The 23,293-nt window shown below is 48.8% G+C and overlaps 2 protein-coding genes across 9 annotated transcripts in view; one reads left to right on the plus strand and one right to left on the minus strand.

The window, feature by feature from the left end:
- Positions 1-9,324, minus strand: part of P4HA1 (prolyl 4-hydroxylase subunit alpha 1) — a 28,756-nt gene extending 19,432 nt beyond the window's left edge. For all 4 annotated transcript variants that reach the window (XM_039553861.1, XM_039553859.1, XM_039553862.1 and 1 more), the window contains exons 1-4: positions 9,223-9,324; positions 3,515-3,631; positions 2,557-2,653; positions 522-673 (exon numbers count right to left, since the gene is read on the minus strand). In XM_039553861.1, coding sequence (XP_039409795.1) covers positions 522-673; positions 2,557-2,653; positions 3,515-3,602 — 337 coding nt within the window. In that variant the 5' untranslated portion in view covers positions 3,603-3,631; positions 9,223-9,324. The remainder of the gene's footprint in view (positions 1-521; positions 674-2,556; positions 2,654-3,514; positions 3,632-9,222) is intronic.
- A 109-nt stretch (positions 9,325-9,433) lies between these two features.
- NUDT13 (nudix hydrolase 13) lies at positions 9,434-22,659 on the plus strand. 5 transcript variants are annotated; one of them, XM_010408600.4, is made up of 9 exons: positions 9,434-9,704; positions 15,854-15,964; positions 16,799-16,938; positions 17,432-17,539; positions 17,912-18,018; positions 18,830-18,955; positions 19,163-19,274; positions 19,977-20,131; positions 20,692-22,659. In XM_010408600.4, exons 2-9 carry the CDS (start codon positions 15,882-15,884, stop codon positions 20,884-20,886), a joined length of 1,026 nt encoding a protein of 341 aa, XP_010406902.1. In that variant the 5' UTR covers positions 9,434-9,704; positions 15,854-15,881; the 3' UTR covers positions 20,887-22,659. The 5 variants fall into 5 exon arrangements, with proteins under 5 accessions (XP_010406902.1, XP_039410203.1, XP_019146938.1 ...); XM_039554269.1 differs by lacking the exon at positions 9,434-9,704 and adding an exon at positions 13,649-14,510; XM_019291393.3 differs by lacking the exon at positions 9,434-9,704 and adding an exon at positions 15,249-15,335.
- Positions 22,660-23,293: the final 634 nt, after the last annotated feature.

Raw genomic sequence — 23,293 nt, forward strand, 5'->3', positions numbered from 1 at the left:
AGGAAAAATCAAAAAAGAAACACCTGGTTTTTTGCCCCACTCATTCAGAAGGGCTTAAGACACAGTGGTGCAGATTTCTAGCTGGCAGGTGCAGAGCCTTTCCAGTTGCCATATTCAGCCCCTCTCACAGCAACAGGGAAGCTGAACGTGCTGAATCCTTATCAGAGACTAATCCTGGGTCTTTTTGAAAGCTCTGCTTTCTTGCAATTCCTTACTAGAAACCTCCACCTGGTATTAATTAGCTGTTGAGACAGTCTCTCAGGTCAGATATAACCATCCTGGCTTCCTTTTGCTAAGTGTCTTCCAGAGTCAACTATTTCATGTCCTGTTCCTTGCTAAAGAGCTTCCACTCTTGCTGAAGAAAAGAGGCAGCAATTAAGTGTTTGCTACAGTAATTCAGATTAGTTCCACAAATGCTCACTCTCAAAAGCAGATTTAATTCAACCCCTGAGGTGTGGAAGGCAACATCCAAGGACCTGCAGTGAGCCTGTGAGGCTGGTTTTGGCTGCAGGCACACTCACCATCTGACATGTCCTTGAGGACCAGGCTCTCCAGCTCGCCCCACTCTGTGTTGAGCCGTTTCATCAACTTGAATGCATTCACAGGGTGGCCCAAAAACCCCTCTGGGTCTTTCGTGGCAGTGTCTGTCAGCTGATCCAACTTCTCTGCCCATCTATAATGAAAATACTCATTGAAGTGTCACAGAAGTCTGCTGGTGTGCTAGAGAACTGATTTCAAGCTACTCAAATGTCTTCATTAATAAAAAATCCAACAGAAATGGCAAGTTTTTACATTATCTATATTTAGAACTCTTCTAAAAGGAACAAAAAGGACTACTTCCTTTTTTTTATTAGATCTTCTTCCTCAGCTGCAGCCCAAATCTTGTGCTGCTCTTGCAGTCTCTGTAGGAAGGAACTCCTTCCTCCAAGCCCCAAAAGCACTGTGCCAGCACTTCCATTATGGGCTGTCATGCAGGACTAATCAGAAACAAAGCTTTACCCGCACTTTCAATCTTTCAAACGCCCCTTTTCCCCCCTAAGGCTTACAAAAAACGCAGTTCAATGCTTGTCTCAAATTATTTTAGGTTTAGACACACACGCCCCTTGCCTCTCACCACAAAGCTCCTTTCCATGCTGAAAGCTTGGATTAAGAAACATGTAGTTCTCACACTCCCAAATGAGGAGCCCAGATCCAGATTCTGGTGCTGCAGCTCCAGCTCGGACTTCTCTAAGTGCCACAAGTCATTCACAACCCCAACGTGCCCCAAAACAAGCACAGCTTTCAAAAAAAAAAAAAGAATAAAAGCAGAAGCAGATCTACAGCATGAAGGCCATGCAGATACGCCCTGCAATCAGGGTAAATTGATGTTAAAGAGCCACACCCGACAGAGAATTCCAAACCCCAGCAATAAAGCAAATAGAGGATCTGTAGCCTGGAGGGAACTCTGTCCCGGAGCTGAGTTCCTCTTGTCGAAGGATCTGGTGTGCCTGAACTGAACCTGCAGGCTCTCCCTGAGGCAGGGAGGCGTTTACAGCTGCTGGAGCTGCCTCTGGGTGCATCGGCTCTTCCCACTCGGTCCCTCATTGTTTTCCCACACTCTGACAGCCCCTGGGCAGGTCCCTCCAAAACAGGGCTCCAGGTGCTGCTGGGGACCAACCCCAGCTCAGAGCAAGCCAGAGACTGAAGAAACCAACTTCAAACGGTGCCCTGGCACTGCACAAGGTCAAACCCTCCCCGCACCTCCCACTGCAGGGCTGTCAGCCCTAAGGAGGGGCTGAAGCAGCCCGACCCACAGGCACAGGGCTGGGATTTCCTGCAGGTGTTTCTGTTTGACAAAAGCCCCCCGGGAGGCCTGAGCCAGCCTCGGCACTTGGGTGATTCACCAGCTGTCACTGCCTTTCAGCTCCCAGCATCCTTCAGATGCCAACAAACAATGCCGGCATGTTTTTCCGGGTTCTTTAATCGCTCTGTGACAGTTTTTTAAACTCTTCTGACCTGACAGGGAGTGCCTCTGATACAGTAGAGACAGAGCTGCAACACTTGTACAATGAGCTGTGTTTACACACTTTTGGATGCCCAACTGGCACTCTCCCATGTTAATTTGTAGCTGTAAAGAATACACTTACAACATTTCAAACCTGTCAGCAATTCCAACCCTGTATTTTCAGTGATAAAGAAGTATCTCTCTTCCTGGGTGGTGGACCACCAGAAGGTAATACACAAACGCTAAAATAAAAACCATCCCTCCATCTAGAACTGTTCCAACACCCTCAAGACAGATTTATACATGTGTCTGAAAGCAAGGAAACCATCCTGTTCAGTGATAAAATGTTTATTTCTAGCTGTGATAAAATCTGACATGCTGGGCTCTGGTCTTATTTATACACCAAGCAGTGCTCAAAGAGAACAACTTACAACAAACACCCAGCAAAACCTGCTACTTAAAGCTTTGCCCCAGAGGAAACATTCCATAAATTTAATCAGCCTTAGGAAGCACTTTTTGCATAAGGGTGGATGCAATTATTAGCCATCAGCATTATGAAACCAACTGCTTACTTTTTGATCTGCTCCAGCTTGCTTTCCTCTGCCTTGATGTAATCTTTGAGTGACACGACCAGATCTTTTTCTGTATTAATTAAGTCTGTCATATGACCTAGAAAAAAAATTAGTTTGGTGAGTGAAGGAGAAACACAAAACCCTGAGAATTAAAAGCATTCTTCCTCTTTTCTACTTTCTTCCATCCCCAAAAGTCCTTCTGCGTTTACTTAAATAACCCTGAAGGAGTATCTGAGTAAGGCCTTTTATTTTTTTTTTTTTTTTTTTTTTTGAAGGAGAAAAATCTCCTGCTGGACCAAGCTTGTTGCCATGGAAATTAATGTAATACTGGATATTTATTAATAGAACTAATTTAGGATTCATTTGGAAAAGGAAGTAGTTTGCCACAGAGTAATCTTTCATCCGAGCATACATAATGTAAAGCAAATAAAGAGAAAGCTACAGAAACACACAAAGCCTTCATGTTTGATAAACAAGGCTAATCCAGGGCTTTATTCTTGTTTTTAAGATTATATCCATGACTTCAAGGGCTCCCTGGTATTAACTAATAATTGCTTCACCTCCTGCAAGCAGGCAGCTGAACTGGTTCAGCACAAAGGGGTACAGAGCCCACCCTGAGGCCACCAGAACCCAAGGGTGAGTACAGGCATACTGCACCATCATGTGCCCTTGGTAGCTGCACCTCTTCCTTCCACATGTGGGCAACACGAAAATTCTGTTTAAATTCCAGTACCTGTAAGAATAAATAGTGACTACAAAGCCTGGCCAGGGTCACTAGACTGCCCCTGGACTGACTTAAAGCCTGCTTCTCCCAAAAGAAAAGTCCGTAACACGGTAAGAACTAGGAAGTGCGTTTAGTTCTGCACCAATTAAGGCCTTGGATGATTAACACATCATTGCAAAATCAGTTTTGAGGGCTGTCAAGAAACTCTTTTGGCTACACCAAAGCAGGCCTCACCAATGGAAGTGAAGAAGTCCGTGTGGGCACAAGAGAAAGGCAGCAGAAATCCCAGGGCTAGGGCACACCAAACCTTCTTAAACGCCATTGCTCAACAGCTCTCACCTCACCACACACCTGGGAGAGAAACACAGAACAGGTGAAAAATCCCCGCTCACCAGAGAGATAAATCCACCTTCAGAAGAGGCAACTCTGTGTCTTGGGGCTGCTTGAGGCAGCAGAACCCTGACAGCTTGAGCAGCTCGCACAGACTGAGTCCCTTCTGCTGACTTTTATACCTGCCTCGTGCAGCCAGAGAGGAAAGAACAGCTCAGGGACAGCGTGCTCACCAGCACTCTTCTTTTTGGCATCCAAGTCATGCTGCAGATAGAGCTGCTTTGCAAAAAGCACTGAAAAAACCCCTCAAACACTGAAAAAAGCCCGCAGCACCAAGTTAAAATACCCATTCTCAAGTTCATCCACTCGATGGGAAAAGTTTCCTTTTTTCAGTCAGAAAGATGCCAGTGGAACAGGTCTAAATGAAAACCCGACACGAGCAGTCCAGGGAGGGAGTTCTGTGCACGCTCCTGCTCCTCAGCTGCTGCCACCACGGAGCCAAGCTCCACACCTGACACAAAAGGCTGCTCTGTCCCTGGATCCTGGGTCAGGTTGTGGCAGGCTCACAGGCAGTGCTTTCTGCAGGGCCAGCTGCCAAGCTCTCAGCCTTTCAGGATCCTGATCCCTTCAGCAGCCCAGGATTGCCTGGCTGCCGCATACTTTAGGAGTAATTATGTTGTCGTGGAATTCACAAGGTTTACTTTTTCCCCCCAAACAAAAGCTTGAACTCCCACATACTGTATCTGCTCAGAAAAAATGAACTCCAGTGCGTGGACTACCAGAAATCGGTTTACAACTCTTCCAACAGCACAACTAATGAAGAAAAAAGAAAGACAAATAGCAACAAGCTCAGTTATGAACTGGTTTGGCCTGTTTAGGAACATAACTTTTATCAAGCAAACAACATAGACCCAGGTGTGGCATTCACACAGGGAAGGCACAAACATAATCAGGAAAGTTCAAAAGTTACACCCAAATAAAAACCATCCCACCCACAAGTGGAGGCATTAACAGGGAACATATCCCTGACTCCAGAGTGCAGGATCTCTCCTCAGATTGCACCTGAGGGTCAGGAGGCAGCTCCCTCCTCTCCTTTCCACCTCCAGCACCCCAGAAGGGAGTTGGATTTACTCTGGGGTTTGGATTTAATCTGGGGACTGCCTCTTGGACAGGACAAGCACAGTTCCACTGGCACCAACAGGAACAACAGGAAACTCGCACGAGCCTAGAAAAGCAGCACAACCTCCAGCTCTTGTAAGTCACCCAAAATCTGCATGACCACAACTGAAGGGCTGATGCATTCCAACACATTCACGGGCAGAAAGCGAGTTGTAAAGTGAGAATTTGGAGAGGGAAGCCTGGAGTTCTCCTTTTCCCCCCCTTGAGCCTCACCAATGCTCTAAAGCAGCCCTGCTGTCCACAGCAGCATTCCTCACCTCTTCCTCCTGGCTCATCCTCCCCCCAGGCAGCCAACAAGCTACACCAGACTGTTTCAAACGCACCTAATAAAAACCCGCTGGTGTCCACCTCCATTCTTACTGAAAACACCACTCAATTCCTATTTCACCCTGCAGAAAGCCAAGTGCCTCCTGCTCCTTCAGCACTCGAGCCAATACATCTGTGAATCAGTGACAAAGCACAAACAGCTTTACTACACCATAAATATTTGCCAATTCTATCAGTACTGGGAATGCACTGAGCTCTTTGTTTACTGCCCTCAGTGAGCCACAAGAGAAGCTCCAGAAAGTTTCCTTTCTTACTGTTAAACTTTTTAAAAACAAGAAGAAAAACCAACAAACAAAATCACCAAAAGGTGGAGAAAACAATGCTTCCTCTCCACCTAGTGCTCCCAGTGACAGTGTTCCATCTTGTTTCTCCTCTTCTCCAGCTGCCTTTGCAGCCTGCTCCAACACCAGGCTTCTCCAAAGGCTGTTGCAACCCTATTCCCACCTCCTTATCTCCACAGGCACACAGCAGGAGTGACCGGCAACAGCCACAAAATGCAACACGGGCAACTCTAAGGGGGTACAAACAGAGTTTCTCACACTTAGGCACTAGAAACTGGATCTCCCATTCTTGGAAGAATTTCAAAAGGAAACAGGACGAGCCCATGCACAGCCTAACCGGACCTCCAAGCTCGCCCAACTTAAGCTCAATGACGTCCAGGGGTCATCTTGATTTTCCTTTCCCAGATTTCCTGTCATTTGCAAGGTCCCAGACTCCCGTAATAGCTTTCGGCCACCCAAGATTCCTTCCCCCCCGGACGGAACCCGAGCTGGGCAGGACCCGAGGCCACGCTCGCTGCCCTGACAGCAGTTGCTAAGGAGCAGAGCTTTCCAGCTGCTGCGGCAGGCGCAGCCACAGGTTCCCAGTCAAAGAAAACACAGCTCAGTTCATGCAGACGCTGGAAAGCTCTTGGACTCACAGGCTGCCAAACAAGTAGGCTTTAATTTCTTCCTGTTGGTGACATGAAGTAAAACAAGATGAAAATCCTCTCTCCATTATTGCTGTCAGTCTCGCCCTCCTCCTCAGCCGTGTCCCACAAAGATGGCAATTGAGCTCTCGGGGAGGAGGGGATCACTGCCCACGCAGGGAAGTGGGAGTCCAGCTGACAGCTCCAACACGGGAGCTTCCTGCCTCCCCTGGGAAAGTGCACTCACTAAGCTCTGAAACAGCAAAACATGGCAGAGCAGAAAAACGTGAGTGGGGGGGAATAGCAAAGAGCAAACAAACACATAGAGAGAAGGGAAACAAAGCAGCAAGCAGAGGAATGGCATTGCCAAGAGAAGCACAGGATTCTCTGAACACACAACAAACACCATTTCAACTTAGAGGGGTTTTTTTGAGGACTTCCAAAGAGTTCAGCTCTGCTTTACAAGTAGAAAGATGCAAGCAGACAAGTGAAGACAAACAGCAGAGTGACATATGATATAACCTCATCACAACCAAGGTCCCACTAATCAGTGCCCAAAGACTGAATATGCTCATTAGACAAGTCTCCTCACTGCCTTCTCCAAGCTCCCAGGTGCTTACCAGGATCCAGAAAACAGGATAAAAAATGGAAACTGAGGGGGTACTCAACATGGAACAGCTCTAACTTAATTCCAAACCAGCTTCTTTATTTAGGTAAGAAGTAACTGGCCTGCTCAAGATGAAGTCCACTGCAGGGCCAAGAGACAAAATTGTATCAGCAAGATCCCCAACTTTTGATTTAAAGATGGGTCCATTCTCACAATCCCTACTGGACCCCACTGTATGTAAAATAATAATAATAAAACCCTTTAAACAGTTAAGCTGAGTGGAGGGGAAATGGAAAAGATGGAACCAGAAGTGATAGCTGCTCACTGCCCTAAACCTCTCCTGTCTCAAGGACAACCCAAGTTACAGTCTCATGACACAACGTGACTGAAAATACTACTGAAAAGGAAAGAACTTTCCCAAAATAAGTACTAAGAACATTTAGCAGTCATCATTGCTTAAAGGTCTCACAGGACAGAAGCACCAGAATCCAGTTCCCGAGTCCTCTAGCACATTCAAAGGCTGTTTAAAGGCAGTGAAAGAAGAAAGATTTTCCATAAATGCTGCCACCAAAAGAACAGGGTGTGCTTTAGGCATCTTTTAATGACAAAGTTATAATATAATCTTTTATATATTAAAAAAAATAATAACATAATAAGAGATGAGATTCAATTTCAAAGTCAAGTAGGGCGTTCTAGCTGTCATTTACTGCCAAGTTGAAGACAACATTCATGCCTGAATGCAGAGCAGTGGCGTTTGTACAGAGATTTGTACTCAGGGAACTGAAGCGAGTCTTCCCTTGATTTCCTCCAGACTAAAACTGAATGGACACAGCCCTCAGCGTCCACTTGTTTTAACTTCCCAAGCCAAGACAAAGCACAGTGTGGATGGAATAGAGCAATTATCTTATTAGACACAACAAGCAGGAGGCTATCCTTCTGCTCAAGGATTAGCTGAGCATCTAAAAAGATATACAGAATGTTTTCAGATATCAAGAGTGATTATAAAGAAAGCAGGACAATGCCAACGATCAGCTGGGTTTTTTCAAGGAGTATATTCTTTTAAAGAAAAAAGGTTTCCATATCTATATCAATCTCAGCATGAAGGCATGCTGTTCCTGCTATAAACCTCTGTTTATCCCCACTCCTTCTAAAGTATAACCCACTACCTGTCATTTCAGTTTGTCAAACGGCACCGGGCACTTTGCAATGTACATGCAAGCCCCAAAACCACAGCTTTAAACACTAGATTTTAAAGCCATTCATTATGGAACAACATTTAAATCTCTACAGGTCAGAGAGCTGGCTTGAGAAGGAACACAAAGAGAAAGAAAGTTAATCAGTACTCGTGTCAGCACATACTTCAGAAGCAGTGCAGAGTCCTCCGGGTCAAATCAGATGCTTGGCAGTTTGGTCCAAGGCATTAAAATGTATCCAGCAATGGTCCGAGAGCAGCAGTGGGTGTAGAGCAGTAGGACAGAGAACATCCCTGTCCCCAGAGGCAGGCCCCTGCTTCCCAGACAACCCGGGAACTCATTACCTTTCCTTTCCGCCCCTGGCAGAGCACCGTCTGCATCCTGAGCCAACAGCCCCCGGCGCTGTGGGAAGCTGCATTTATTTACTTGTTGTAGCCAAGTAAATAAATGGCTCCTTTCATTCACTAAAACCTCGAGCGCTGAACCTTTACTTATAAGTAGGTAAGCACTTCAGCACTCAGCATTCTCCTCTTACTGAAGTCAGCAGAAAAAAAGAAGTGAAACTGAACGCTGGGCAATCCTTTCCGTCTGCAATCCGAAGGATCTTTCCTCTGGGAGCAGCCAGCTTTTCAGGTAAACGGGAAGATTTATTCCAAGTACACGTGACCGTTTTATTATATTTACCAGCAGGCTCAAGGCTCCAGGTCGGAGTTTCTCCTGCTGGTTAAGCTAGATCCTATCAAAATACCTACGGAATGGCATCGCTTACTACAAAGGTAGATGCAAAATTACACATAAAGCAGCTGGCTGAGTCCAACCCGAAGCAGCAGAGAGGGAAACCCAGACAAGCCCCATTCCTCGCGGTGCAATCCCTGCACTCAGCGCGTACCGCCAGCGCTTACGCCAAGTAACTTTCCACCCCTCCCAGCACGAAGCCACGCGCTCGCAGCTCCCGCGGCTGCACGGGCAAGGGGCACCAGCTGCGGGGCCGCGGGGCGGGAGCCCACCTGCAACACCGGAGGGCAGCGGAACCGAGCCCAGCCGGGGGGACACTCCCAGCTGCAGCGCCGGGAACGGGAGGAGGCAGAGGAGGAGGACGAGGAGGAGGAGGCGGCTGTGTTTAGTCTGCCAGCCGCGGGGAAGCCGGCGCGGCGGCGCCCTCCCGCCCCCCTCCGGAGGCTGCCGGCTCCCGTTACGCAAGGGCCGGGAACACCAGCCGGGAGCGCCGGGAGACCGGCCCCTGGCCGCGGGGAGGATGGGGGGCGGCGGAGCGCTGCCACGTATCGCCCCCACCCAGCCCGCCCTCGCGGCGGCCGCCCGGCCCCGCGGCTCCCTTCAGCCCGACCCGCCCGCCCGCCCACCCCCTCGGCCGGCGCGCGGCGGGGCCGCCGGGCCTCACCTGAGCGCGGGGGCGGCGGGGCGGGAGCGGCACCGGAGCTCCTCGCTCGGCCCGGGGGCTCCAGCGACTGAGCGCCGCCGGCCCCGCCGCCTCTTATGGCCGGCCTGGCCCCGCCCCCTCAGGCCACGCCCCGCGGGGCGGCGCGGCCCGCGCGCTACGTGAGCCCGGTCACAGCGGCGGCCGCCGCTCCGCGCATGCGCGGCCGCCGCGGCTCCACGTGGGTGCCCCGGGCCCTCCGCAGCCGCGGGCCCCGCGCTCGGACCGGCACCGGCCGGGAGCCAGCGGGAGCAGCCCCGAGCAGCACCGAGCCACAGCGCTGCTGCTGGAGTAACAGGTGCCGGAAAAGGCCTAAACCGCCGGGACGCCGCCCTGCAGCCCTGCCGGCCCCGCACCTGGGCCCAGCATCGCCGAATCAGTTAGGCTGGTGATGCCCGAAAAATAGGCTGGACATAAATCCCCACAGACCGATGCCTGTAGAGCAGGTATTTGTTTATTGCAGCGCTGGTGGTGAGGGGGATTTTTTCCTCCTAACTCATCCGCCTTTGTCAAGTGTAGTGGTGTATTTATACAGTAAATTTTGCTTAATCTTGCTCTGTCGTTACAGCATCGTCACGTATGCGCCAGAACTAATTTACATAGCATGAGCCCATGGTTATTAGATAATTCTTTGCACTGCTCATGCACTTCCCCAGTTCGGGGGTCTTTGGGAGTCTTTGATGAAGGATTCCAAAGTCTTCTTTGCCCTTGAACTTTTCAGCTTTGTCTTCGGGGCATGCGCAGTCACGGTGCTCTTCGGGCCATCTGGTCTTAACCGGCCTAAATTCTTTGTTTTGTGGCTAATTGGCTTTGGCTTGCCAATTTCTCACTAGTACTACACTTATCTAGCTCTAAAACTATACACCTGGTAAGTTTGTTTTGGTTTTGTTTTCTTTTTCTCTATTCTGCATATAAGCAACTAGTTAACTATATACTAGTCCTTGTATAAAAAGTTATTCATATCAGGTTATATGGGTATCAGAAGTTATGATTCAGGTTATATAAGCATCAGGTTATACAGGTATAGAAGTTATGATTCAGGCTACATAAGTAAAAGCTATGATTCAGGCTATATAAGTATAGAAGGCTATGCTTCAGGTTATATTGATATTCTTCAGGTTATATAGAAAAAAAGTCATGGTTTAGGTTATATTGATATTAAGGTTATATAGATATGTTATAACCCAAGCTGTATAACCACTTTGTTACTTTGACCTAAGTTACACAGACATCACTGGAAAACACCTCTGAGATTCTCAAGCCCAGCCTAGGAAGGTCCCTGCTACACCATTCTCAGCGCTCTCAGGCACAGGATGGGATTGTTGGGGTGTCCCAGGCAGGGCCAGGGGTTGGAGTTGGTGACCTGGTGAGTCCCTTCCAGCTCTGGATATTCTGTGATTCTAACTCCCACCTCCGGCAGCGTCTGTTTCCCCTGGCAGAGCCCAGGCTGGGGCCCCGCACGGCAGCCAAGGTTCCACACCCAGGAGGGGATGGGGAGGGATCAGGATCACTCCCCCACTCACCTTGTCCTACCAGCCCAGGTGAAGACATTTCCACACTGATGGTGCCTTCGTCAAGTGCAGCTGCTGAAGCAGCCTCCCCCCCTCTTCCAGGGCTTCCATCTAAACCTGGCTGGTCCCAAAAGCAGCTTCCAAGGCAGTAGCAAAGGCTGTATCACCAACCATTGTCAGCTCTCACCCCTCTCTGGCCCACCCAACTATTAAAGACATTAAAACGCTGCTTGGATTAGTCTTGCTCTGAGAGATTGGTGCTGACTGCTCATTGTTTTCTAGGATTTCATAAATAAACCGGTTATTTGTCCATTCCAGCAATTAAGTTGGAATCAGGGACATTCCTAAGCATTTTTTCCTTTCTCTCTAGATGTGGGTTTCAGGTAAAGGATCACCTCCTCACTAGCATAACCAGCCTTCAAAGGTGCCCTTTAAAGGCACACATTTTTGGTCACTGCCAGCTGGAAATCTTTCACAACAAAAACAGCTGGGCAAAGGCACCACAGGGGGGCAAAATCCCCCTCTAACACATTCTTCAGCAGGGTGACTGAACTGCCTTAAAACCACCTCGGTCAGAAGGGGGGACTGCGGGCTGCAGCGTGACCCACAGCTGAGATTTCTCCCTGTACCCAGACCCTCACCTCAGCTCCCACTCACCCAGCAGTGCCTTGAGAAGAGCGAGCTGCGGGTGTTCTGTCCCATTTTGGGGGGCTGCTGAGATGGAAAGTGTCTCACAGGAGAAACAAACAATGACGTGAGGTGAATGTAGTCATTTCTTGTCCAGCTGTGGACGCAGATGTGTCCCCACAGCTGGCGGCACAGCCAGCACTGCGAGTGCTGCTGCGCCAGAGCAGGAAGAAGGCCAACTTTTAGTGGAACTATCCGTCAAAAAAATAAGCCTTCCTTTCCTCTCATTTTGGTCGCCTTCCAACAGAAATACAACTCCTACAACTAGCAGGAAATACTAGAGTGATATCCAAGCTTCTAGCTGAGGCATCCAGTTAAAGCCCCGTTATCCAAAGAGTCCATAACATCTAGCCAGAGGTTTAACAGCAGCTTCTGGAGATTTGACAAAACCCCACACGCTGTAGAAGCGCATTCAGATTTTTTCAAGCAAGATCTGCTGCTTTCTCATCCTCTTTTGCACTACCAGATATCCTTAGGAAGTAAGGCAGGCAGTGGGGAACACCAACAAGCTGATCAGCATGGGGCTGAAGGCTCCAGCTCGTTAGATTTGATTAATGAGGCTCATGGGTGGGGTGAGGCACCCCGTACCCATCCCTCATGCAGGCTGCAGTCAGAGCCTACCTAGTTCCTTGCAGTGGCCAAGTCCTTGGTCATGCTCGCTGTCCTCTTGGAACCTTTTCCTCTCACAAGTCACAGTGTCTCCCCCCTACACCCGTCCAGGATGGAATCAGCAGAACAAATTAGGCAGTTTCTTTACTTCAAGGTCCCCACCCTCAGTGTGAGAAACTGTAGGAGTCCATCATATACATAATACTCATGATTCTAACTTTGGAGAAAAGCCAGATTTGGTTAGTTTGCATCTAAAGCTTAATGATAGGGGGAAGGCTACTCATTAGCTTTCTCTTTAAAGAGGCGGTTTGTCTTTCCCCAGGCTTGTCCTAAAAAAAGGAATTTTTTTTTCCTTCCAAGAAGTTTTGTGTGGCTTGACCACAAGTTGTCAATGTGAATTTGCTGGCTTCATGTATTTAAGGCCATTAACAGTCTTACAAGGGCCAGCTGCTAGCAATTCTAATGCTCATTTCTGCTTATTGGGGGCATCTAGAAGGACACAAAACAGAAAAGAAGCAGCAAGATCAGTACTATAACCATTATTAGCCTAGATTTACATTTTCCAGCCACTTTTATGGCTTGGAAAAATCTTTTACTGACTCTTAATTTCAATATAAGTATTTTACAAGCCCAGATTAAAAAAAATTATTATTTTAGCAACACAGGACCAAAGATTTACCTTAATCTTGTCCATGTAAGAGATGACAAGTATTTGTTCTTACTGCTTGTGTCCTCTTTGCCTTGCTCTTACTGCATCAGGAGAGTTTCTGGGATTCACTTCCTCTGCGGCCCTGCCAAAGCTCAAATTATTAAGATACAGAAAGCTGTCAGAGACACATTTGTGTGTCCAGGCTCTCAGTTCACTCCCAGGATTGCTCCCAGGATGGGGTACGATGGCTGCAAGGGACTAAAATAAACAGTTCACAGATGCAGCTCGCTCAACTCAGAGCCCAAAAATACTTACGAAGAAACAACTCAGGTGCCAAACCAATAGCTGGTATTTGTGGTTCTTGAATTAAATAATTGAGTAAGTGACAAGAAAGCGTCTGTTTCAAAAGCATCCCCCTTGCTTACATGCTGCAGAAACATTTAACAGGGCAGTTAACGTGTGACCCCTCGGAGAAGGCACAAGGAATCTCTCACAGACTGCCTGGCTTCCCATGGCTCAGACAGCAGCACAAGTGCAGGCTCTCATCTCATTTTCTCCATCTTCCCGTGGCACACAGGCCAGGTGGCCATGATTGGGCTAATCCAATCCATGAGGGTTTTCAGCTGCATGTAAGAACAAGAGGCCAGAGCACTGCCCTGCCTTCAGAGGGGTGTCTACACTGCAGTGTGGTGCTCTGGCTTTTAATCCTCCCTTACCAACCACCTGGCTGCTGTGGGCAGAACGAGCTGGAGAGGCTGTCCCGAGATTTAATGCCCGAAGTATCTCCTCCGGCTGCTTCCGTCTAAAGCCAGCTCTTCTTGCAAGATCCATATCTGGGGGCAGGTAGGGTCAATAAATCTGTTAGTTTGTTTTAACAGCAGGGTGGATACTTCCCTTAGAGATTATATTTCAATCCTTTATCTTATTAAGGGAAGATGTGTTTTGTCCATTAATCCAATTAGCCTGGTGGATTGATAAAGACTGGGCTTGCTCTGCTTCAGGAAGCATAAAAATAGCAGTCAAGCACAATTAAACCTAAACTTGTAAGTAACTCTGGTAACAAGAGTACTATTTCCCTGGATATTCTGTTTATTATTTTTACAAGCTACGCTCTCAAATTGCATGACGTGAGTTCTCGATTAGAACGGCTCAATTCATCACCAAAAAGCAACAGGCCGCCCTGAAAACATTTACTTTTCGTATGTTTATAAAATTCTCTTTGTGCTAAATATAGTCAGGTGGGCTCCAACCCAGAATAATGTTTTCAGTACTCGAGAGGAATCTGTTTGTTCGCTTAAAAAGGAATGAAAATGATTTGTCATTATTCTGACGTGCCTTGGCACAGGGTGCGCTCTGATCAGAGCTATTCGCTGGCAAATCCAGCCGCGGGTATTTGGGTGCTGGGATACTGAGTGGCTCCAGCCTTTGGATAGATAGAGCTTCTGGCATCTTTTCCTCTTCGAGGACGAATGGTCCTTAACTTTAAACAGCGCTCCCATGCTGTGGAGACAAACCCCAGAGAAGCTAGAAGGAAGGAAAGGAAGAAGAAAGAAAGGAAGGAAAGAAGGAAAGAAAGGAAGGAAAGAAAGAGGGGAAAAGAGAGAAAGAAGCGAGCAGGAACAATCTCCAGAAGTGAATCCAAGCCGGGAGCTGCGTGCCAGCAGCCTGGGCAGAACTACAGCTCCCAGCGCTCCCAGTGCGGGCAGTGACTCAGAGCCAGCAGAGTGGCTGCGCTGCTGCCGGAGGTCACCGGGATCCGGAGCCGATCCCTGCCGCTGGAGACGGCACACGGCGCAGTAAGTGGGGAAAATCCACGGGGAATGGCAGCCTGGAGCCCTCCTGCGGGCTGCACAGCCTGCGTGGAGTTCACGGAAGGTCGGGACGGCCTCTCCAGGTGGAGCCTTTGCTGTCGCCAGCTCCGAGCTGTGGGTGGTCCCAACCAGAGCCCGGCACGGTGGTTCCTAGGGAGGAAGGGGTTAAACGCCCGCACACTCGTAGTTCTGGGCAGAAGCTCCTCCCTGTGACATCCTGCTGCTCATTCCAGAGCAAAGTGCGGCGCTCCCGGGTGCAGCGCCGGGGAGTTTGGCACGCCGGGCTGTGGAGGAGGGACCGCCACACGGGTGTCACACCACGAAACCCTCTTGACACGGTCTGTGTGGCAGCCGCCGTCCCCACACGTGTCTGCACCAGCGTGCCGAGCTCCCACTGCTCCCACTGGCTTCCCCAACAGGCTTGGCTCCCCTGTGTCCCCGAGGGACCGTCCCAGACAGCTGAGACGGTGGGAAAGGGGATCTGGGCCACGGATGTCCAAAGCCACAAGGCAGAGTTTCCACGTGCAAATAGGAGCCTCTGCTGAGGCACCTCTCAGGCTCCCATCACAGACTTTGCTGAAGGAAGAACTCTGAGACTCTTCCTGGCACTGCTTATGTGTCTGTAACCAAGCGAACGTGACTTCCTCCGTAAAGGGCTTCGAGTTCTGTGGCTGCAAAGTGGAATGTTCTAAGTGATCATCGAGGACTGTGGACCACAGTTAATTTTTGTCTCAGGTGAATGTGGCTGTTTCTTGACATCCTGAAGCCAAGGTCAAGCTGCAGTCTGACATGGCCTGGGCTGAGAACGTGGTGAGATTCTTTGACACAAAAAGCATTCATAGCTGGAGACGATCCCATTCAGCTGCGACTGCTGTCTCCTGTCTAACTCAGGGAATTCTCTTCCACAGCTGATCTTTTGTCTTTCACTCTCTCCTGGCATCAGTGCCTTTCCCACAGATCCACTGTGTGCTGCAGTAGGATGTGTGGTTGGATCGAGGCCATTACAACTGTGCAGGAAACCAACAAGAGAGCAGCCACCTTCTGTGCCCTTTTCCTGGGGACACAGGGATTTGGGACAGGAAGGTTTAATCAAGTCTTATAAGCAAATTCTGTAAGACCTGTGTACACTCAGAGATGGAAACAAACGGAGGTGCCTTTAAGCAATCTTAAAATGGCCTGAAATGGGGTTTGAAGTGTGACTGAAGTGATCATTTTAGAAAGCAGATTCTGCAGACTCTGAGAGGGAGATTTACCTGGTTATTGCACCTTTTAAATCAAACTTAACCTTGCAGGGCTGCTGCATTACATTTTATGCCCTTTTTTTTCAGGCAGGGACACCAGCTGTGGGTGTTGGTTATGGCTGTGGTTTACCAAGCGCTGCACAGGAGAGTTTCCTCCCTTGTCTGCAGGTTACACTCCACCTATGTGAGAAAAATGAGGTAAGTTCTCATCTGATTCGTGAGTCCTGAGAGGCCAGAGCTCGGCACGAGCAGCCCTACCTAACTCTAACCTGGGGGGGTTACTCTTTTAACAGTCCAGCCATCACACAGTAATGCACACAGTGAGCTCTGTAAATGGCAACAGCTCCCTTCACCGCTGGTAGTGACTGGTTCTCTCAGGCTGCAGCTCTGGTAATGATTGCCTGTCCTGGCTCGAGGGCTCCAGGCAGACTTGAAGTGATGCTGCTCTCCTCACTTTAAATACTGCTTCAAACAGTCTGAAAGGAGCACATGCTGACACCCTTTTCCTATGATTTTTTTTTTCCTAATGCAGCTCCAGCAGGCTGTACCCTAAGACGTGGTTTTTACCCCTCACATCAGTGTGACAGGTAAAACACAATGCACATAGCCTGATGGGAACCAGATTCAACATCAGAAGTGCTCAGCAATTTGGCCAAACAGCATTTGGAGCCATCCAAATTCACAGAATATTCTGAGTTGGGAGGGGACTAAAGGGAAGATCAAGGTTTTCTGCAGCCTTTACAGAAGACCTTTTGGATTGAGAGACTGGGTTACTGATCTTCTTGCATCTCGAAACTTGAGGGTACTCACGTGGTAGGTAAGAACTGCAGTATTTTCTGCCACACAAACTTCACTAGAGGCTGCAGCCCACCAAAGAGCGACTCAGCTGTCAAAACTCTCAAAGCATGTGGAATGCCTTAAATCTGATCTGCCCATTCAGCCCCCCTGCTCTGTGCAAAATAAATGCCTCCAAATAAGCAATAATCTCAACACAATCTTCAATTCATCTTCCCAATCATTTTCTCACTGCAGATACTTAAATCAGTTAAAGGAAGATGACAGCCTTTGCAGGCAAGCCCAGGCCTCAGGAGCTTTCTACCTCTTTCACAATCTCTCCCCCTTCCTGCAGAAAGTTGGGAAGAAATATTTGGTACCACAGCTCAGTGCAGCAGGTAAGAAAGAAGTCAGTGCATCCAGAAAGAAACACCTGGAATGAGAGATGAAATGAGAGAGACACGTATCAACCCAATCTGTTCTGAGGCGATCAGGTTTAAATATTTGGGACTGTACCTTTTGAAGAGAGAGGGCTGGTAGGAAAACAAGTAAGGCCTTACTGACAAAGTTTTTTTTTGGTGTAATGTAGGAAAAGTTTTCTTTGAGAGAAAGGTATTGGCTGGTGCAGGATAAAACCAATGGACAGCTGCTCCCCAAGCATTACAACATTTGGACCTTTAGCCTGACATCGTCTAAACTTCCTACAGCTTAGGAGGAAAGCCAGAATTTAGGTTTCTATCTGGGCGGGATCACTTGTCTGGTCCCCTTTCACACATGGGCATTCTTCCTTGAGCTAAGATTGTCTGTGCCTTGACAATCCAGCCTTGACAATCACAGTTACCTGGATTTGCTTCCATCACAGCTTTCTCTTGCCCTTTCCCTGCTGTTTAGAGATGAAACGGATTCTGGAGAAGCTCCCAGAGGCTGAACAGTGGCTAGAGAAGTCGGTGCTGATCGGTTGTTCAGACGAGCACAGACCGCACTTCGCACTGGATTTAGGTTGGGATGACTCCTCTTCCGTCCATGCCAGCACCAGTTTGGTGCACTGAGATGGAGGTGCTGCCAAGGCAGCATCCCTGGTCCTGGGGAGAACCTGTCCTGCCAGGGAGGGCTGGGCTGAGTCTCTGTAGGAGCTGCGATGAGCGCGGCAGGTCGCAGCCACGGGCTGCACTGCTGCTCCTGGGCTGTGTGTGGCAGTAAAGGTGGGCTGGGGGCAGGCCACTGACATCTGGGAATGCTACCCCTGGTGTGGTTCACTTCCATGGGAAGTCCTAGAAATTGTACACTGGAACAACAAAAGGCATAAAATTGGAATAATAGCAATAATAGCTGAAATTTCTGAGATCAATTTTTTTTTTTTTTTTTTTACAGGAGCCTTGGATAAGTCAGCCATTGAGTCAGAACTCCAGGGATCGTTCACTGACCTACGAAAGGCTCTCTTTGTAGTGGATGGGAAGGATTCTCCTTTGCTGGCTTCGGTATTGGACAGGGCTTTTTACTTTAAGAAGCTGTGATTTCTTACATTGACCCTTCTCCTTGTCTCCCATGTTGTTTTATGATCTAATATTGTAGAAGTACCTGCTGTACACTTTCAGGAACCTAGGTACAGATACACTCTAAATTACACCAGTTTTCCCAGAGTTGTGGTCCCAAAAGAAAGATGCGAGAGGAACAGACAAGTAACTTCAAAGTGACTGCAGTAATTTATGCCATTTGGCATCAGGCTGCTGCATGTTCAGAGTGAAATGTGCTGACCTTAGCAGCAATCCCAGTTTGTCCTCAGCTCAACAACTATCAGGCAAACTGGATGTCACAAACAAACTTACACATCTTCTCTCACTCACAAGCTGGTACTCTGCAGATGTCCTGTGTTTGGAAGGCCTAAGAAAAGGCCTGTGTGTGAAAATCAGCTGTCTCACCTGTAGGGAGAAATAGCCCATGTTTCCTTTCCTGCTCTATAATGTTTGTGATGCCTGGGCTATTTTTCAAGAAGATATTCAGGGCTGGAGACTCTTTATAATAGTCCATTACAACTCCCATTATGTCCCAATAAACAACAGCTCTTGCCCACCTCCCCCAAACGTACTCAGATTTAGAAGCAGGAAACATGGATTGCAGAATCTGCCACTTTTCAAAGCACTGCCCATACTTCACTGACCTTTATGAGGCTTCCAAAGATAATCAGAGTTTATCCCCATGACTGCATGCAAAGCATTATTCAGGGAGACTGCTCTGAATTATTCCTTCCCTCTAGGTATGAATAAGGTTTGTGTTCCTCTGTGTTGGCAGGCCCAGTCCCTTCTCCGGTGGCATGATTCCCACCAGTACTGCAGCAAAACTGGGCAGCCCACTCAGAAGAACCCAGCTGGCAGCAAGCGTGTCTGCCACGCCAGTGGAGTCACTTACTACCCACAGGTGAGCACAGGTGAGGGACACAGGGCTCTGTAGCAACGCTGCTGGGTCACCCCGAGGGGAAGCAGGGAAAGGGATTTGTGTGCAGCTGGGTCCTTTGTCTTTAGTGGTCAGCCAGTGAAAAGCAGGAATTTTGCCAGGAAAAGCAAAAATTTGCACTTAACTTGTTTTGCCTGAACTTCTTCTTTTGCTCTGTGGTGCACGTGCCAGATGTCTCCAGTGGTCATCACCCTGGTGTCCGACGGGAGCCGGTGCCTCCTCGCCCGACAGCCCTCGTTTCCCCAAGGGATGTTCACGGCTCTGTCAGGCTTCTGTGACATGGGTAAGTGAGTTCTGATCCAGCACAGTGGCCTTGGCCATGCAGGGTGTGGGGACATCAGCCAAATCCACATTCACAGAGAGGGATGGACACACAGGTGATGTGTGTCCCCATCCCCATGTGCCCCCATCCCTGGAAGTGTTCAAGGCCAAGCTGGGTAAGCCTTGGACTAACCTGGTCTAGCAGAAGGTGTCCATGCTGATGGCAGGGGGCTGGAACTAAATGATCCTTGAAGTCCCTTTGAACCCAAACCAGTCTGTGATTCTGGGATAGCCGGGAAAAACATTAGATCTAAATAAATCAGTGTTTCTGTGCACACAGAATTCAAAGTAGCTGTTATGTGCCTGAAGGGAATGGTTATTATAGGTGTCTAGCAGTTGTTCTAGTCCCTGATAGTAAACATAAGCTTTAAACTCACCAGGGTATAACCCCTGATCCTTTTTAAATCCATTCCGTGGCTCATGCCGTCTGGCTTAGGAAAAAAACCTACAGACCTCTTGTTACAGGAGGGAAAACGGCTTAGAATTGTTTTGTCCACCATCTGTATATAGGATGGGGCCAAAAATGTCTCTGGTGCCTGTGTTTATTGGAGGCTGCCGAATTTAATGGAGCATGCCGCCCACAAGTGCTTCCAGGTCAGCACGGCTGGAGCCCCCGCAGCGGCAATGAGCGTGCCTGTCCTTGCCTGACTCGGGTTGGTTCTAGGTGAGAACGTGGAGGAGACAGTGCGGCGAGAGGTGGCCGAAGAGGTGGGGCTGGAGGTGGAGTCGCTCCGCTACTCGGCTTCCCAGCACTGGCCCTTCCCCAGCAGCTGCTTAATGATCGCCTGCCACGCCCTGGTGGGAGCGCAGCGGACTGAGGTGAGCGGCTCGGGCTCCCTGAGGCATTGCACTGCCTGCCCCGGGCGGCGAAATCTCCTTCAGTCCACAGAATTTAGTTGGGAGAGCACCAGATCCTCCTTAAATGCAGTTTTCCGCTGGCTTTTTCTCCAAGTGCAGAACAAACTTCGAAACAATCCTATCATCTTCTGATGCAAGGTGCCAGATTTCACTCAGGTCACTACATATACAAGCCCAGAGCCCAACACCCCTGTATTTTTATCTCTGAACTTAGCAGAGGAGGTTCCCTCACACATTTGCCATAGAACATGCAGATTCTGTCACGTTAACTACTGTGCTCAGCCACTGGTACTTTGCCATGATGGAGCAGGGTTGGTTTGTGGCTTCCCTAAGGAAGCCAGCACAAGTTCTGGTGCACAGTAATATCCTTCACTGGATTGGCATCAGTGTTTAATTCAAGCATGGATGTAGTGCTCTGGGCATTCCAGCATAAGGTCTCCATGGAAGCAAGAATGGACAAGGTACCACTGCCCACATTTACAGCTGATTTAAGGAACTGGTGCTCTCTGAATTCCTTTCAGATCAGTATGGACACCCTGGAACTGGAGGAAGCCCGTTGGTTTGGCCTGGAAGAAATTGTGGAGGGTCTCAAGAGAGAGCCCAGATCTTCAAAGCAAGACGATGGTAGTTTTTTACCCTGGTTCCCTCCCAAACAGGCCATTGCTCACCAGCTGATCCGTGAGTGGGTTCAGCAGCAGAGTGCCCAGACAGCTTAAGGCAGGGCTTCGAGTCTGTGATTCCACCAGAACTGTGAAAGCTCAACAGAAAAGCTTCCAGAGTCCCTGGAGGCAAGGGCTGTGTTACAGTGAGGACAGCACCACGCTGCTGGCACTCCTGCACTCAGGCACACCAACGTGCAAAGCTGTCTCTGAACTGATCTGACAGCCCCAAGTACAGTGGATCACCTCTGAGATCCCATGACTTGCAGTAAATGTACAATAAAATTCTTAGATCCAAAGCATCAAGCTTATTGTGACCAGCTGTCACTGACCCCATGGCACCAATGTCCTATTTTCCTCCATTTTTCCCATCTTGGATGGATATTGAATGCACCCTTTTTACCAGAACAGAAAGAAAGGGACACTGGCACTTTCCAGTGTCCGTGTTCATATGGATCTGGAAGAGCTATCAAAAACCAGAAGAAAAGCCACTGCCTGTTTGCTCTCCCCTTCTTCTGTCTCTTCCCATTCAATCTTCCATTTTCATATAAAACCTCCAAATTTTTTTTTTTTTTTTGCAAATGCTAAATGGGCGTCTACCTTTTCCCCACTGTTAAGACAGTTACTTCTGTCTGAAGAAAGAGAGAACAGAGCTATCTGGTGGTAGAGAGGGGAAGAGCAAAACCTACACATAAGCCAGACAACGCAAAGGTGACAGGAACTGCCACGACACTTACAACAGAGAAAAATCTTGAAAGGATCAGTGCCTCTTACCCTGAGGCCAAAGTCTGTGGCTTGTCTGGAGAGCTGGTCTGATTTTACTGATGAAATGGTACCACCTCTCTGGAGGAAGAGCAACAAGGAGACCATCTGGGCAAGGAAAACTTAGTGAAAGAGATAGATGAAAGGATGTTTGATCAGCTGCTGATTCAGACTGACAGTCCTTTCTGCCTGCTTGGTCAGAGCTCAGATGCCACGATTGCAAATTCAGGTGCTTGAAGGGGGAACAGGGATGTATCACTGACTGCCACCACTGGGATTCACTGCAGCTGAGCAGTGGTAAAAATCTGCAGTCCTGACACCTGAGCAGTAAGTAACAAAAGAAGTCTTTCACACCGTTGAGACACACTGTGCTTGCTCAGGTTACTTTTACTTCACCAGGTCAGGAGGGGATTCTTTCGGGCCATGGTGGCATATATGAGCACCCTTCCTACCCCAACCCTCAGTCAATATACCCTGCATGTCAGAGCATGTCTCTCACAGTTGTGAGTTCTGTCAGTCATCCTGGTAGGAATGTGCTCTGCTACAGCCAAGGGCATTGCTTCCTGCCCTCCAGCCCCGCCAGACACACCACACCAGGTGCTCCTGCCAGAGCTCCAACACCCACTGCCATTCCATGAGGGTGAGGAGGCAGTTTTGGATGTGTTCTTTGCCACGGGATGGGATAACAGAGCCCAGAGGGTCTTTGTGTCCCTTCCAAGCCACCCCATGATTCCATGATACCATCAGCACCTATACCAATTCCATTCTGGAAAGCCCAATTCCATTCCTCCCATCAACTCAGAATTTCTCCCTTCCTCTCTCTGCTCCACATCAGGCATGTGTTGCCACGTGCTCCTGCCTCTCCACGGAACCCTGCATGGAGCAGCCACAGTTGCTCCGCCCGAGGTGCGGCTCAGGCAGCTGAGCAAAGCAAAACATTACCTGTAAAGTCTTTCCACTCCACCGACCCCCGCTCTACTCCACAGGACAGAGCAGTTCCCAACACAAACACAAACAACACATTAGGCTACAGTGTGACACAAGGATGATTTAAAAAGCTCTCAGCAAGAAGAACAACAGCAAGGATTGACATGATGCCAAAAGAGATGACCAATGGTATGGCAACTGTGGACACAGGAGGCTCTAAGGAGCAGAAGAAAAGACTGGAACAGTGACCTGTTCTAAGAGCTGTCACTCACAATGATCAAGGTGGCTGTGAGACACTGCCACATTCAGAATGCTCCCATATCGTGACAATCTTACAAGCCCCAGGACATTACAGCTCACGGCTGGAAAGGATAGATGGCCGGGAACAAGGCCTCAAAAGACATCTGACTCGGTACTTCTGATTTGTGATGCCAAGACACAGCCAAGCCCACCGTAAAAGAACAAACGAGATCGGCATCGTGCCGACAAGAGTGAATGTTTGAGCACCTGGAAATGATGGCTGACACTTGCAATAAGCCCCCTGAGGGGAAAAGGCCTCCGAGATCTGATCCAAGGGATAACAAAGACACAGAAGACACACTAGACAACACAACACAGACTGGAACTGCTCTGTCCTGCACACCCTATGGTCGTGATCACAAGTAGAGCCACTCCTTTCAGCTGGCTTAAGAGGCCCCTTAGAGGGCATCCCTTTCCCCTATGCTAATTTTTAAATCCCTCCTGGCAATTTCCAGCCTGCTATCCTCCCACCTCT

This window comes from Corvus cornix, chromosome 6 (genome assembly GCF_000738735.6).
Source record: "Corvus cornix cornix isolate S_Up_H32 chromosome 6, ASM73873v5, whole genome shotgun sequence".
NCBI lineage: Eukaryota > Metazoa > Chordata > Aves > Passeriformes > Corvidae > Corvus > Corvus cornix.

Excerpts from the sequence above, each read along its gene's own strand:
- NUDT13 (XM_039554269.1), top strand. The coding sequence starts at position 14,212 with ATGCTGTGGAGACAAACCCCAGAGAAGCTAGAAGGAAGGAAAGGAAGA. Across the intron at positions 16,939-17,431 it reads ACCACAGCTCAGTGCAGCAG|AGATGAAACGGATTCTGGAG; the intron begins GTAAGAAAGAAG and ends CCTGCTGTTTAG. Across the intron at positions 17,540-17,911 it reads GCACTTCGCACTGGATTTAG|GAGCCTTGGATAAGTCAGCC; the intron begins GTTGGGATGACT and ends TTTTTTTTACAG.